At 34.8% G+C, this 16,964-nt stretch overlaps 1 protein-coding gene across 1 annotated transcript in view; it reads right to left on the minus strand.

The window, feature by feature from the left end:
• LOC107745928 (synaptotagmin-9-like) overlaps positions 1-16,964 on the minus strand; it is a 23,242-nt gene that overhangs the window by 2,323 nt on the left and 3,955 nt on the right. The window contains exons 2-4 of the mRNA XM_016559965.1: positions 14,058-14,421; positions 13,308-13,854; positions 461-581 (exon numbers count right to left, since the gene is read on the minus strand). Coding sequence (XP_016415451.1) covers positions 461-581; positions 13,308-13,854; positions 14,058-14,421 — 1,032 coding nt within the window. The remainder of the gene's footprint in view (positions 1-460; positions 582-13,307; positions 13,855-14,057; positions 14,422-16,964) is intronic.

A 16,964-nucleotide genomic window follows, 5' to 3' on the forward strand; every position in this document is an offset into this window, starting at 1 on the left:
TATAGTTATGTTATTTTATTTATTATTTTTATTTAAATATTTATTTTATTTTGATGCATTTCATTATAATTATATATATATGTATATATAGAATATTACATTTATTATTTTATTAAAATATTTATTTTATTTTGATGCACCAGGGTGGAAAAGCACTTCTGTAAATGTTCTTTATTGCTCTTCTTTTCAACCTGATCTGATTGTACTCCAGTGCAGCATCCTGTGTGTTACTTGTGGTTAGATGAACTACAAAAGAAATTCTGGATTTTGCCCAACCCCACTCAGCAACTACTTGTGTATGTAAAATCTCCTGCCACGTTCTCAAGTGTTTGGTCGATTAAATCAATGCTCTTTTAGAGAGCCCAGGGCGCTCTATGTTTTAACATGTCATGATGACACCAAAAAATCATTACCGCTGAGACAATAAGTCATTTAGAGGTGAGGACGATGGGGAGCCTACCAGACGCTCCTGTGATGTCCATGGCTTTAAGATTTCTGGCTTTAATTATGGTTATTGTCAGTCGGCCGGCAGTTGGCAAGTAACAAAGAGAAAACATCAGATCTCCCAGATCCACATTATCCTAGAAGAGACAGAAACAGGATACATTAACTTAAAGAATCATATCATAAAAGCTGATTTAGTGCAAATTAAACAACATTTACCAAGCCTTCCCTGAGCTTCTACACATTACAATGGTCTATTTATTCTTTCAGTCCATAGCAGTGTGCAGCATCATATAAACAAACACTTTCCTCGATGCAACTTGTACAGAAATTGCTTTTTAAATGGTCAAAACCATGCAACTGTTTATTTACTTGATGTTTTAAGTGCAAAACTCACTGCCATAATCCTTAAGTGTGTAAAGGTTGCTCAAAATGTTCATTTAAAGTGTTAAACCCCAAAGTTTTATATTTATATTTTGGAGTTTCTTCATACAGAAAGCTGAAAGGCACACATTGTTTTATGAATGTGTCACACTGTAATTCAAGTTTGGCAAAGACGCTGCTATTAAAGAATAGTGCAGTGCCAATCATATTTGACCCCACAGCAAACACTGCAACTCATTACACATGCAACGACAGCCTGTTCATATTTAAGGGTCAGAAAGAGGGTAGAAAACAGTCATGTACAGTTCAATTACAACTGTTTTTGGTGCAAGAAATATTATAAATGGATATCAAAGGGGAAACGGCATACAATACAGCTCGTTTAAGAAATAAAACACATTATTATGGTTGTCTGACGTATCGTAAGCACTCAATACAGATTTATGGGAACAGAGAAGTGTTTCACCTCAAGGGAATCCTGTTTTTGCACTTTGCTATCCACTCCTAACAGCAAGCAGAAACCTGCTGTCTAATTATCACTTCTGAAAATAGACGCAATTTGCACTTTTTTTTTTTAAATTAGAGACGTTCATATAACAAACTAAAAATGCAGTCCATAATTAACATCTCATCATAATGAGCCTCAGTGTATTGGGAGCCAACAAAGCATAAACTATCGCTTTAATGGTGATCTTGTCACACACACACACACCACTCAAATTTATGATAATGACTGTTTATTTGAATACGGCAGAAGTATAACAGCGCTAACTAGCTGATGGCACCAGACGAATGCACACATTTCAAGTCTTTCACAAGCTTATGTACTGCTGTATATGATTGTGATTTTTTATGTTTTTGAAACAAGTCTCTTATGCTTACCAAGGCTGCATTTATTTGATAAAAAATACAGTAATATTATGAAATATTGTTACAATCTAAAATAACAGTTTTCTATTTTATTATACTTCATAATGTAATTCCTGTGATGCTAAGCTGAATTTTCAGCATCATTACTGCAGTCTTCAGTGTCACATGATCCTTCAGAAATCATTCTATTTGATGCTCAATTATTAATAATGGTTCTGATTATTATCAATGTTGAAAAGTTTTTGCTGCTTAATATATATATATATATATTTTAGAATTCTTTAAAAAGCATTTATTTGAAATAGGAATGTTTTGTATTATAAATGTTTTACTGTCACTTTTTACTGTTACTTTAATGCACACTTGCTGAATAAATGCACTAATTTCTTTTTATTTTTAAAAATTGTTCTTTGTACTTTTTTTTTGTAAACATTGTTGAGTTGCAGTTCATCACTGTTTTCACAAAAATATTAAGCTGCAAAAACTGTTTTCAACATAATATAACAATCAGGTAAAAAAGGCACCTTTGCCACCATAGGTATAAATACATTTGAAAATATATTCAAATAGAAAAAAGTTATTGTAAAAATATTTTGCAATATTATTGCTTTACTGTATTTTTGATCAAATAAATATAGCCTTGATGAGCATGCGAAACTTCTTTCCAAAAATATTTGTAAAAAAATATTTTGAAATTTTGGCCAGCATTATGCATGTACAGTATGTGTATATATATATACAGTGGGTACGGAAAGTATTCAGACTCCCTTAAATTTTTCACTCTTTGTTATATTGCAGCCATTTGCTAAAATCATTCAAGTTAATTTTTTTTCCTCATTAATGTACACACAGCACCCCATATTGACAGAAAAATTAATGAGGAAAAAAAATTAACTTAAATGATTTTAGCAAATGGCTGCAATATAACAAAGAGTGAAAAATTTAAGGGGGTCTGAATACTTTCCGTACCCACTGTATATATATTTTTTTATATTATACATTTTGAATGGCCAGTGGAAAAAGATTCTGGAGCAAACCAGGGTTAAATGCATCACCCCAGAGCGCAATCGTTATAAAACCGATGTGATCTAGGTAACTATGTAGTTCGTGGGTCACCAGCGGTCAACAGTTATGCATACATGCAGCTCTGTGGTTCATCTCTGCGCGTTAATGCAATGACACAACAGAATGGAAGAGAAGACGACGACCATACATTAGTAATGAATCAAACTAAGTGTGTGCTGAACCCAAATGGGCCTTTAATGCATGGCAGCCAAGCACTGGCCGATCCCACAGCTGCCAGAACTTTCACGTGCTGTCAATTATTAACTGATCTATGTTAATGGACACGCTCTGCACTGGGATCAGATGGGTGTGTAGTGTTGCTGAGAGCATGTGAACTTTTAGCATTACTTAGCTTCCCATATCTTTCTTCCCCCCACGGATATAAGATCTTAGTTGCATGAGGCCCATCAGTTGGCATTACAGGAAAAACTTTGTCTTGAACTGCAAAGAATTACACACATTACTGTTCAAAAGTTTGGAGTGAGTAGATTTTTTTATATACTTTTATTAGGCAAGGGTGCATTAAATTGATCAAAACTTTCTATTCATCAAAGAATCCTGGAAAAATATATCACTTTTCTACTAAAAATTAAGCAGAACAACGGTTTTCAACATTCATTACAATTAGAAATGTTTCTTTCATATTAAAATTATTTCTGAAAATTCAGCTTTGCATCACAGGAATAAATTACATTTTAAAATATTTTCAAATAGAAAACAGTTATTTGAAATGTTAACATAATTTCCCATTACTGTTATTGCTGTATCAAATAAATGCAGCCTTGGTGAGTATAACTTTTTCAAAACGTTTCTTTTTTTGCCTTTTTTTTTTTCAAAAACATTAAAAATCTTTAGCAACCCCAAACTTTTGAAAGGTAGTGTTTATAAATATAAACAAACATTTTAAGATTTTAAGAATTGTGTTCAGAGATTATACCTTTGACACTAGCACATTTATTTCCTTATTTTTCAATTAAAAATGGCAAATAAAAAAGTCAATAATTTTAGGTTAACGCCTAAATATATATATTTATCATAAACTAGTTCTGAAGAATTTTAACTATAAAATAAAAACTAGTATCAATGTGCCAGTGAGGTAAGAAACATAAACAAATCAATTCAAGATTAAAAATATCAGAAAACTAGTGTTGTCACAGATGGAAACTCAAATATGACACCTAGTTAAAAAAAAAAAAAAAAAATCTATGCCATAATTTATTTAAAATACATTTATTCCATACTAAGTATACTTCAAGTCCATTAACATATTTATTGACATATCACTTCAGACTTACTGATATAATCTTACAATGAAACATTATTTGGAGTATTTCTTTACTGCACAATGCACATTTCTTAATATTATGCCTAAAATGTGTTTTAATGTCACTATTGATGAGGACTGACCTGTGTATAATATCAGTCTTTAAATGCAAGATATTTAAAGTGTACCTGAAGTATACTTGCAATAGTTCCACTTTAGCTCAATCAAATATACAGTACTTTATACTTTAGCTGGACTTCAGCACTACTTCCACACAGTTTAAATACACCAGTTTAGTAGATTAAAAAGTACAATTACAGGGTATTTTTATTAAGTACATAAATATGTAAATGTATTTGTAGTATACTTAGCAGAAAACTAAACTTGGCCTCTACCTAAACGCCTGAGACTTGACTCTACCTCAAAGGCTTGAAACTTAGACTTCATCTTGGATTCTTTTTGAAATGCTGGAGACTTGTTTTAAGGATGCTAAAACAAGAAAATGGCTCATTTAGTGAATAATGTGTGTGCATACCAGTCATGGGCTTCCTGTCTTTCTCGAAGCGACTTTGGGCACTCTAAAGGAAACTGCATGAGTGGTCAGCACACCTCATTGGGCTTCTAAGGCTTCCTGACACATCTAATCATCTGTGATTGTGTGTATTTGAGGAGCTCAGAGGGCCTGTTAAGATAGATCAGTCCCATCCTGAGCAGTTCAGAGCCCTCGGGCTTCTCGCACAGTGGGAGGCTCCATCTATTACGGAGAAGCAGAAAGGTCAAAGAAGCAAGCAGCAGAGATATAGGCTCATTATCTGGCCAGGTCGCAGCGCTGCGTCCGCTCCTGCCGGCTGTGCTGAGAGCCGTGTTCATTAATGCTCTACAGGGATGAACTGGAAATGCTTGGTGTTTTCCTGCCTCACAGAACTCAGACCCCAGTGTAAACTAGTTCTCTATCACCTTTAATTGCCTTTTCAGTGCAGGAACAAGGATTCAAACACTAACGAAGGAACAGTTAACCATTAAGCAAAAAGTCCAGACGTACGTCTTTGTTCCCAAAAGTTCAAATACAGTTTCAAACACAATCTTTCCTAACACTATTGGCATATTTAAAGGGATAGTTTACCCAAAAACGAAAATTGTGCCATTATTTACTCAATCTCATGTTATTCCAAACACACTCTTAAAAATAACGGTTCTTTATTGGCATCAATGGTTCCACAAGGAACCTTTACCATTCATGGAACCTTTTCAGTCCACGAAAGGTTATTTACATTGGAAAAAGGTTCATAGATTATTAAAATGTTCTTCACACTAAGAAAAAATGGTTCTTTTAAGAACTGTTCACTGAGCGGTTCTTTGGGGAACCAAAACTGGTTCTTCTATGGCATCGCTGTGAAAACCCCCTTCTGGAACCTTTATTTTTAAGAGTGCATGTATGACTTTCTATCTTCTGTACAACACAAAATAAAATATTTGTAAAAATTAATAGGGTCCAAAAAACATGCCTGGATCCTACTTTTTTTACAATTACATTCTTTATTATTTATATTCTTTTGTGTTCCTCAGAAAAAATATACACTACTCAAAAGGTTTGGGTCAGTAATTAAAAAAAAAAAAATTTATTATTTTACTATTTTAATTTAGTTCTATTCAGCAAGAACACAATAAATTGGTAAAAAAAAAATAGAACGTAAGTGAACGATTTTGCATTGTAGCAATACTGTTCTCTGCTTTTAAAAATGGCAAAATAATTGTTCTTAGCAAATTTATTTGAATTATATTTCTTCTCATATTGGATGGCATCCTAGTAACATCAAAGTATGCAGAAAGATCAATAAACGTAATGGCCTGTGGGCTTGATGTAATGTAGGCAGTTTGTGTTTGTTGTTCTTTGCACATAATAATTAGCATCTAGGAAAGGGAGTGTGGCTAAGGGAGCAAGGTAATGTTTCCTCTTGTTGCCTGTGTCTCATCCATAGGAAGCACAACCTTTATTAACAGAGAGGTACTGTAAGAGAGGTTGACTCTTGTTGCAAATTAAATCCTAAATTGGATTCTTCTCATCAAGCCAAATCCTGGTTGCTTCATTATAATGATGAATGCTTTGTGTTTTAAAGCAAGCTGCTCACAAAATGAAGAAAAAAAAGCTAGAGGCTTTTGTAAAAGGATTAGTTCACTAAAAAGCCATCATTTACTCACCCTCATGTTGTTCCAAACCTCTGTCTTTGTTGAAGACATGAAACATAAATGAAGACATTTTAAAGAATGTTTATGCTGCTATTTTTCCTTATAAGACTGAAGCATGATTAGGAGCTGGTAAGGTCCAAAAAAGGACAAAAAGCATAATAAAAGAGATAAATTATGTCATAGTAGTGACAAAAATGACTGAAGTCTTCACAGAAAAACCTTGAGATTTCACATGTAATTTGTGCTTATGTTCAAAACAAATATGCTCATATTCATACATACGTTTACATTGATGTCAAACCTGTTGTGACACATTTTTCCGCGCCAAGTTTGAACATGCATTTGTTTGAATGAGATTTAATACTTGGAAACAGTGCAAAAAATGACTTCTTAATTAAAAAAGTTTTTGATTAGTAATTTTTTACTAAAAAACAAGAAAAAAATATCTAAAAAAATGAAAACTCCTTAAAACAAAATACCTTTACTTGAGAAGCAGCACTTCATAAAATATTTTTTTTCAAAATTCATTATTTTTGTGAATATAAGCGTTTTGATTTACACTTATGACTGCCAGATTATTTCAACTTATTTATATGTAAATCAAGTGAAAAAAACCTACTAGTGCAGTAAGACAAAATATACTTGTATTGAATATGTACTCTTTGAAAAGTCTTAATATTTTATGCAATGTTGCTTCTAAAATGAATAATTATATAAGCTACACAAATAAAATGTATTCTCTAAAAACAACTCAACATGTTCTTCATTGTTGCTTCTCAAGTAAATCTATATTGTTTCAAGGATTTTTAGCTATTTTAGATGGACAATACACTGTAAAATTGAAATAAAAGTTGAAATTGGTTACTTTATTTTAATGAGTTAAAGTAATGGAAAAACATGTTGCCATGATTAATTCAAGATATCTTTTTTAAAGCAAGACAAAAATATTTTTGTGTTGCACGAAATAGAGGACAACAAAAAGCCTCTAAAAAGAACATGAAGGTGAGTAAATAACATTTTCATTTATATGCAGAGTCCATATCATGAAATACAAATTAATTGATTTGTTGTAGCCAAACAATAAAAATATCTCATTCAAATAACAAAATATGACTGTTAATCCAATTTTCTCCTTTGTATGGTTTCTTTCCCTGACCTCTATTATTAAGGGCATGGTGAAGTGGGCGGGATTTGGTGGGAAGAGGCGGATCACAGCAACCAAACAGCTATTAATGCACCGACCACACCCTCTTTTTGTGTGCGAGAGACATTAAGGGTTGGACCTCGTGAAACAAATTCCGCTCAGGCGAAGTAATTGAATTACGCCCTTCCATCTGTAGACTATAGGATAACAGACGCCTCTGCTCTCATAAGCACTTAAATCAAGTCAGCGGTAGAATTATGGTCACTTGCGCACTGTGAATGAAATTATAGTGCAGTTGTGAAGAGGTTTGAATATGGTTTGGAGAGAGTCTATCTAGTGTGATTCTCCATCTCCAGTACCTCCCACCCACCCCCATTCGTTCAAGGGCCTATTAGCAGGCAGAAGGGCTGGTCGCCACATCAGAAAGACAAGAGCATAATGAAAACATCGATGAAAGTCAGGCCAATGTAAAGAGGCATGTTAGCATTTGCTTAATCACTGACTTTCCATTTTGTGACCAGACCACAGATAGTTTTGTACTCATAGCACTGGCACAAAACATTCATTTCATATATAAATTAAACTCTAAACTTCACAAGTTGTTGACACAAGTTGTTGACAATTGTGACTTTTACATCTAAAACCAGCAACATTATTTCTCCTTACACTTTTATATCTCAAAATAGTTGTTGTTTTATTTCTTGTAATTGGGACTTTATATCTCACGATTGTGACTTCCTATTTCAAAATTGTCTTTTTACTTCTTGTAATTTTGTCTCTACATCTCACAACCTAAAACTTTACCTTGGTTACTTTAATAAAGATACATATAGTGTCATCAGCAAAATATACTGTATAAACTAAAAAAGAAAGAAAAAAGGGCAACATTTTCAACAACTTTTCCTATATGTGTGCAACTACAGCCTATGCAAACTTACATCTTTCTCTGCTGTAAAGCTTTACACAGTATATTATCTACAATGGAACTGCAAATGGAATGGACTTTACCGACTTCAACTGCAGGCTATTTCAAAATGTCTGCTGAAACACTCCTGTCTTTCATGTCTAGGTATTTAAAAAAAAACACAGGAAAACAGAAGCTTTGCTTTGTTATAAGTCCCTCCACCTCAGTCAGATTTCTATATTGCTTGCTGTAGAATGGTGGTATGGGATTATGATGAATACAATTGCATTACATTTACTTTAAAGGCTACTTTTTCATAAAGTTTCCATGAGGTCAGTAGTATTTTTTTTTTTTAAAGATTTTTATTTTTTTATTCAGCAAGGATGCATTAAATTGATCAAAAGTGACAGTAAAGACATTTATAATGTTAAAAAATAATTATATTTCAAATGAATGTTCAAATGAAAATTACCCCATGATTTACTCACCCTCAAGCCATCCAAGGTGTATATTACTTTCTTCTTTCAGAAGAAAGTCATTCTTTTATTAACTTTTTATTAACCTGTATTGTCGTGTGGAGTACTTTTTATTATGGATGGACGCACTATATTGGACTTAAAATCTCAACACCCATTCACTGCCATTATAAAGCTTGGAAGAGCCAAGACATTTTTTAATATAACTCAGACTGAATTAGCCTGAAAGAAGAAAGTCATATACACCACAGATGGCTTGAGGGTGAGTAAAATATGGGGCAATTTTCATTTTTGGGTGAACTACCCCTTTAAAGAAGCAGCGCGGCTGTTTTCAACATTGATACTAATAAGAAATGCTTCTTCTTGAGCAACAAATCAGTATATTAGAATGATTTCTGAATAAACCACATTTTAAAATAGATCCCAATATTACCATTTTCTACTGTTTTTCTATCAAATAAATGCAGCCAGGATGAGCAAAAAACAATGTCACCAGAGCCTCACCATGTGACACTAGGACATGCATGTACAAAGTGTGAAATGTCACAATCATTCCTGGTCTCCCCTAAGTGAGTGAAAGCCTAGAATAACTGGATTAAAGCCCACATACCTCTGTTTCAAGTTTACAAAAAGTGTCATTCCAGTCATAATACAAGGTAAATGTCTCATGGTTAGAGGTGAATCCTGACAGGGGATTCAATAGCACTAAATCCTGCTGATCGACCTTTTACTCTTCCGGATTAGAGATACCTCAATCTTTCACTCTCCAGCTGGGTGGAATGGATTGGCCTTTTCGTACATTAACTAACTTGTGTTTTATTTATAGGCAGAGCCAAATTACACCTTGAACAGATCGGAGCAAACATAATCATTCATTCAGGTTGGAATGCAAATTACTTGCGCTCAAAAAAAAAAAAAAAAAAAACTCAGAAAGGTTAAGGTTGTTTTTTTTTGTTTTTTTTTTTCCCCAGAAGTGATATTTGGAAAGTTGTATTCGCATGTCATGATCGTGTATGGTGGATTGTATTTCATTTCAATCTAAGACCGGCTGTGCTGCTGGAACTCTCATGCATTTTTAACAAGTTACTCAGAATCCCTGAAGTAATACAGAGAGTTAGCATGAAGGCAGAGAGCACTCTGACATCTGTGCTACCCTGTTCAATGCTGAATGCTGATCGATGCCAATTATATAGAAATTATCCTGATACAATCAAATTGAGATGGCAGAAAGATACAGATAAATGGTACAAATTATATATTTGTATTTATTTATTTTTGTGCTTATTAATCACATGTCAGCTTTATTCAGTAAGGTCAACCAGTGCTTGAGTAAACATGATTTATCATAATTAGCATAAACCTGCTCTTTTAAAGTCAACATCAATTAAAAACATTGACCCCATTTACTTTCTTGATACACATGAACTGTGTTTTTATACTTTCTTTGTCTTTCTTAGCATTACATCACTTGTTCACCAATGGATCCCTCTGCAGTGAATGGGTGCCATCAGAAAAACAGCTGATAAAACATCAGAATCCACACGACTCCAGTCCATCAATTAATGTCTTGTGAAGTGAAAAGCTGTGTGTTTGTAAGAAACAAATCCATCATTGAGGTGTTTTATCTTTAAACTGTCACTTCAGGCCAAAAAAGTCCATAATCCATAATAACGTTTTCCTCCAGTGAAAAAGTTATATTATGGATAGAGGATGCATGTTTTTGCTAGTAAAAATGGTTTGAAGTTAAAAATGTCTTAATGATGGAGTTATTACGAACACAGAGTGTTTTTCGCTTCACAATATGTTAATTAATAGACTGGAGTTGTGTTGTGGATTATTGTGATGTTTTTATCAGCTGTTTGGACTCTCATTCTGACGGCACCCATTTACTGCAGAGAATCCACTGGTGAGCATGTAATGTAATGCTACATTTCTCCAAATCTGTTCTGATGAAGAAACAAACTCACCTACATCTTGGATGACCTGAGGATGAGTATATTTTCAAAAAATGTAAAGTCTCACAGTATAGTATCACATTAGTTATGTTAGATATACAATCAAGCTTCCAAAAATGATTAATGCATGGATGGCACGTGTGGATTGTGTTCCTCCAAGCTGGCGTTCCCTAGAGGTATGGCCCACTTATATGCACTGAAACAGCCTGTGACGCTTGCTACGACTTCAAGCTAACCTCTAGATCCAGTGAAATTCGCTGGTTTGAGCTTTTTCCAAGAAATGTATAAAAAATAGATGAAATAAAAATGAGGTTAAAAAGACATGAAATCACCACTACATTAAAATAATATATAAACACAAACTTGTCGACATTTATAGCATGGATAATGTTCATATACTATATACGGTCAATTGCCAACCATCCCATATAAAACAATTCGTGCCATATTGAAGGATGCAGATTGTCATGTATTTTAGCGTCTTACACCCAAACTGCTGAGAATATTTAGGTTACTGCACATACATCAGTTTACAATTTAAAATTACAGATTCGGTTTCAAAACTAATTGTGAAAGAAAAATGTAATGTAAATTTCATCAGAGTCATAAGCCAAACAGGAGTCAAATGGCTTTCAAAATATCATGAGAGTGAGCAAATTACGTTTTAAATTTTTGGATGAACTATTTCTTTAAATACTGTATGTCATGAAAGAAAGCCTGCACACAAAAACCTCTGTGTTTCATTCTTGGCTGAGGGCATTTACTCCAGACAGCTGGCACAGGTCCACCTGTGAGACGGATCAATTTCCCCCATCAGACATCTATCCTGCACTCTCCCGTTTAAAACAATAAACCTAAAACCGCCGTATATTCATGTCAGAGCAAGCTCTCCAGCTATTTCAAATATAGGTCACCCCTACGTGGGCCATGTGTGATTATGAAATATTCACGCTTCTCAAAGTATATTTTTATGTTGCTACCTCTGAAGCATGAAAGTGATCAGAGGAGAGAGAAAACCATGCTCAAATATTTTCACTTGTTCTTTCAGTATGACTATTAACTGCTTTTACTTCAGAGTGGTCACATGGGTCTAATAATCATTTATAGTGTTACAAAGAACTGTTAACACCACCATAATCTTGCCAAAGTACACAGTAGTGTTCGAACTGGAGAATCTGTTAGGATGGAGGTCAGGGATCTTAACACATTCCAACACATTTGTGTGAAGCTCAATCTGATCTCTGAAAAATAATGCTGAAAAATTATGTACTGTACAAGTAATAAAAATATCAGACCTGTCAATTAAATATGACTTCAAACTACTTTAAATGATGAAAGACCTTAAAGGGATAGTTCACCCAAAAATAAAAATTGTCATAAGTCATTAAGTCATTCCAAACCCATAAGACCTTCGTTCATCTTCGGAGGACAAATTAGGATATTTTTGATGAAATCCGAGAGCTTTCTGACCCTCCATAGACAGCAGTGTAACTACGTTTAAGGCCCAGAAAGGTAGTAAGGACATCGGTAAAATAGTCCATGTGACATCAGTGGTTCAACAGTAATGTTATGAAGCTATTAATGGAGTGAACTATCCCTTTAATAAATGGTAAGATTTGTCACAACAGTCAAAAGCTTTTGTCTGATGTATCTATCAATAATATGGAAATTAAATTAAAACTAGACAATATACCATTTAGAATATATAACACACTTTTTGTCAATTCAATGATTTGCTTCATTTACTTTGTACTTACCAAGGCTGGATTAAATTTGATCATAAATACAGTAATATTTTGAAATATTACAATTTAAACAACTGTTTTCTATTTAAATATATTTTAATGTTATTTGTTCCTATGATTTCAAAACAGCCATTACTCCAGTTTTCAGTGTCACATGATCCTTTAGAAATCATTCTAATATTCTAATTTGCTGCTTATAAAACATTTCTTATTATTGTCAGTGTTGAATTATTGAATTATTGTTGTGCTGCTTAATATTTTTGTGGATACCATACCATTTTTCCAGGATTCTATGAAGAGAAAGTTCAAAAGAACAGCATTTATTTGAATTTTTTTAACAATTTAAAAATGCATCTTTGATTCATAAAATAATTAATTAACTTAAAAAATCTATAATCTAAATTATAGATTTTCCCCCTTGATTTCACTAATTGTAAACATTTTCCCCCAAAAAAAGCAAAATAAATACAAACAGATAATATATACATCTCAAAATTATTATAATTACTGAAATCAAAGGGAAACACACACAGTTCTCGTGTTTGCCTTAATTTAAACTGACACTATCATCAGTGTACAAATTCCCCACATAGATTTCCAATAGCAGCCTCCTGTACCTGGATAAAACCATCTTGAGCCATGCACTCGAAGCCCCCCAGTGTTGCAACACTTCATACAGCAGCTAATACAACCTACACCTAAATCAAACCTGAAATCCTTATGGTGACAAATCTGCCTTGCTTTCCTTTCATGAATTTTGCTATTTGCAGATTCTGCCATTGTCAGCATTATTTGAGAGGGCTGAGCACATAAAATGTTACACTGAAAAAGCAAGTTCACTATATATAAACACACTGGAGCAGACTTACCGCACTAACATAAAGGATATCCCTGCAGAGCTTGGTTTCCTGCGGAAAGTCAGGTAGATCCAAGAAGTTGTCCACCACCACTTGACCAATGACGTCATGGCGCGAGAAGCGGTCGAAGTCGTAGATGCTAAAATGGAGCTTGCGCGTGGGAAGCTCAGCATACTCCACAGGAAACAGGAAAACTTCATCAAATATGGGGTTCAGAGTCTTGCGGTGCACCTTGGTTTGATGCTTGGTTTTGCGTTCTGGTAACAGGTAGATCTTCACGTATGGGTCGGACGTTCCCGTAAAGTCCTTGGCAGGTAGATCTTGGGCTTTGTGGATCTTCACGATGAGCTGCTCCAAGTCACAGTCGTATTTGAGGATGAAGTGCAAGCGGCCGCAGCTGTCCGCTCGTCTGCCGTCGTCCGCGTCCACCGACCGCTGTTTGTAGAGCTCAGGCTTGATGCGGCCCAAACCTGGACCAGTTATGGACTCCTGTCTCTGGAACTGGGCCAAGTTGAAATCGGGGTTGGAGACGTTCATCTGTCTCCGGATGGAGTTGTGCCTGAAACAAGAAGAAAGGGGGCGGACGTCTGTTGGCTTTATATGCTAGACATCTTCTGAATAACGAGACTGAGAAGAACTTTAATTAAAGTTGAAGGTCACCGAGGCCCACACTGTCTGACAAATGCCAGCTGGGAATTGCTAAATGATTATCAATGGTGAGTGAGTGATTAAGCCTGATGAAGTCAGAAAAACATGACTCACCGGACAGATGAGGTCGGTTCGGTGACTTGTCGCTGTACGCGAGCTATGTGGATGTGGTTGAGCTCCTTGGCCTTAGTCTGGGCCTCCAGGTGGATGTCCGGGGACGTGTGGCTAATCTTCATGGCTGACTCTGGGAGCACCGTTGGCGCATTGGGATCCTTCTTGAAGTCTTCGCTGTATTCACGCTCCAGGCCCTCCACCTCGGTCAGGACCGGCTGCTGCTCGCCCTGCTGGTCCTTTAGGCCGGGCAAGAAGCGATCTCGCCATGGCACCCAAAACAACTTCCATGACACGAACAGGGAGACGGCAAACAGCGCCAGGCCACATGTGGTCACCAAAAGGGACAGCAGACTCACAGACACATCTGGAGCAATAACCAAGAGAGAAAGTCAGTCACTGGATGGTGTTCAAAACTGTGAAGATACTTATAGAATAGAAGTGCTGTAAGCAGCCTTTTTTTTTGTTGTTTTTTTTGTTTTTAATATAACCCTCCTGGTTCCAGCTGAAAAAAACTAAATGTTAACAAAGTTAGCAAAACAGATCAAGAGATTGAGAGTGGACATCAGAAAACTAGTCAGAAAGGCTTTCTGTCCGTGAATCATTCCAATTCTATGAGAATAGAGACACCACAGAGAAACAATGCAGTTGGGATCAATTTCAGAATGATTCTCTCTAGCTACTGAATGATATAAACATTATTTATGTCTCGTTTTGATTGGATGCGCCCTCTGGAGATCCCATTTGTTGGCTGCATATGTCATCGGGGTTGTCAAATTTAAAAAATAAGTACCATTATTAAACTGACTTATTCCTAGTGAAGTGTAAATTACTGTCATTTCTTTCTTAATTTGGAATGTAGTGGTTACTTTCTGAAATGGTCAACAAATGGGACCTCTGAAGGGTGCAGCTTTCGAAATGAGACACAGCAACTGACAACCAATCAGAATCCACCCGTAAGCATTTAAAGGAATAGTTCACCTTAAAAATGAAAATTTTGTCATCATTTACTCACCCTCATGTCGTTCCAAACCTGTATACGTTTCTTTCTTATGTAGAACACAAAAGAAGATATTTTGAAGAATTTTGAAGAACCGAACAGTTGTTGGTCCCCACTGACTTCCATATTATGGAAGTCAATGGGGACCATCAACTCTTCAATTACCAGCATTCTTCAAAATATCTTCTTTCGTGTTCAACACAAGAAAGAAACTCATGCAGGTTTGGAATGAAATGAGGGTGAGTAAATGATGACAATTTTCATTTTTAAGGTGAACTATTCTTTTAAAGCGACAGACGTCTTAACTGCAGTGCGCACTCATATTAAACAGATCATCGTGCTATGGAATGGCTAATATAGTTATCATTCTTGGTGTGAATGGGCCTATAATTTTACACTAATTAACAAATTTAATTAAAAGAATCATTAAGAGAAATTAAATGACTGGATTAGTCTGCAAAGTTAGCAATATCCTTCAACTACTGTATATATTCTATGCAGCTTATAAGTTTTTGTTTGATCAGGCATTACAAATGGCAACCCCTGGGATCCTAGGTGGACTCAACTCAAAAAGTGAGCTTTAATAAATGCTTTAAAGACACCTGTTACAAGCCATTTGATAATTTTTCTTCCTTCAAAAATGAAATCTGAAAACTTTAAAACACTTTTTGCGATCCAGATATTGAGATATTTTGTAGAAGGACATCTCTAATATCTGGGTTGGAGTTGAAGCTTAACTCTAGCTGCTGAATGCACAGTAATAGATGCTACATTTAAGATCCACTCTGACTCTCTATGTATCCCTCTTTCTGTCTTTCTCTCTCTCTGAGATGGTTTCTCTGAATTAGGCCACCCAGGAAGAGATGCTTTTAGAGTGGACTGAATGAATCCCTGTTAGAGTGCCCTGCCTTCTGATTGCTTTTCTGTCCACTCTGATCTTTTGTCCCTATACCGGGGAAAGAAAATGCATACGTTCAGACTGCAGGTTATCACACCTGAGACATACTTAGGGTGTCCTTAAGTGATAGTTCAGTTAAAAATTTATGCCATTTTCTCATTATTTACTCACAAATATATTATTCTAAACCTGTGTGACTTTCTTCCTGTCTAGAGCACAGAAGGAGATGTTAGGCGGGATAGTAATGCAGCTTTTGCATATAATAAAACAATCAGGGGCTGCCAAACTTAAAAAAAATAAAAGCAAAAAAAATCCTGTGGTCACCATTCACTTTCATAAGAGCAGTGTAAACATTCTACTAAACATCTAATTTTGTGTTTTTCTGAAAATAATGATTAAATAATGTACTGGGGGAAATATTCTTTCAAAACATCAGTAGCCCAAGCTTTAAAATTTTTTTTTTTCTTAATGATTTGAGGTTTTATATAAAGTCAAAACTTTCTATTAAACATCTGGGGTCTTTCTGTTTTTATAATAATGATGAAATATACTTCCAATAAATCATGAAAGAATAGCATTGCACTAGATATTAAGTGCTGGCCTCTTGATTTAGCTGTTCTGAAATTTCATGAGTGCTCATAAAAGATAGAATCATTTGAAAAACAGATCCTTCTGCAGGCTTCATACTGGGAAATCATAAATTGAATGGATTAATCATTTCTTTCTTTTTTGTAATGCTGTCAAGGTGTAATCAGTATTATTATCATTCAGCACTGTTCCACAGACTTTAATAGACTCAGTGGGATTTAAATGACACAGTAAATTAACCATGGGCTTCATTAGTGAAACATATGCATGACATCCAGCACACTTTGAGTACAACAATATTCCTTCTGTGTTAAACATGTTATGAAATTTGATGGCCATTTTGATGTGGAAACATTGTGACAAATCCATTTATATATATATATATATATATATATATATATATACACACACATTTTTTTTTATT

This window comes from Sinocyclocheilus rhinocerous, unplaced genomic scaffold, assembly GCF_001515625.1.
Source record: "Sinocyclocheilus rhinocerous isolate Xijiao unplaced genomic scaffold, SAMN03320098_v1.1 scaffold2183, whole genome shotgun sequence".
Taxonomy (NCBI): domain Eukaryota; kingdom Metazoa; phylum Chordata; class Actinopteri; order Cypriniformes; family Cyprinidae; genus Sinocyclocheilus; species Sinocyclocheilus rhinocerous.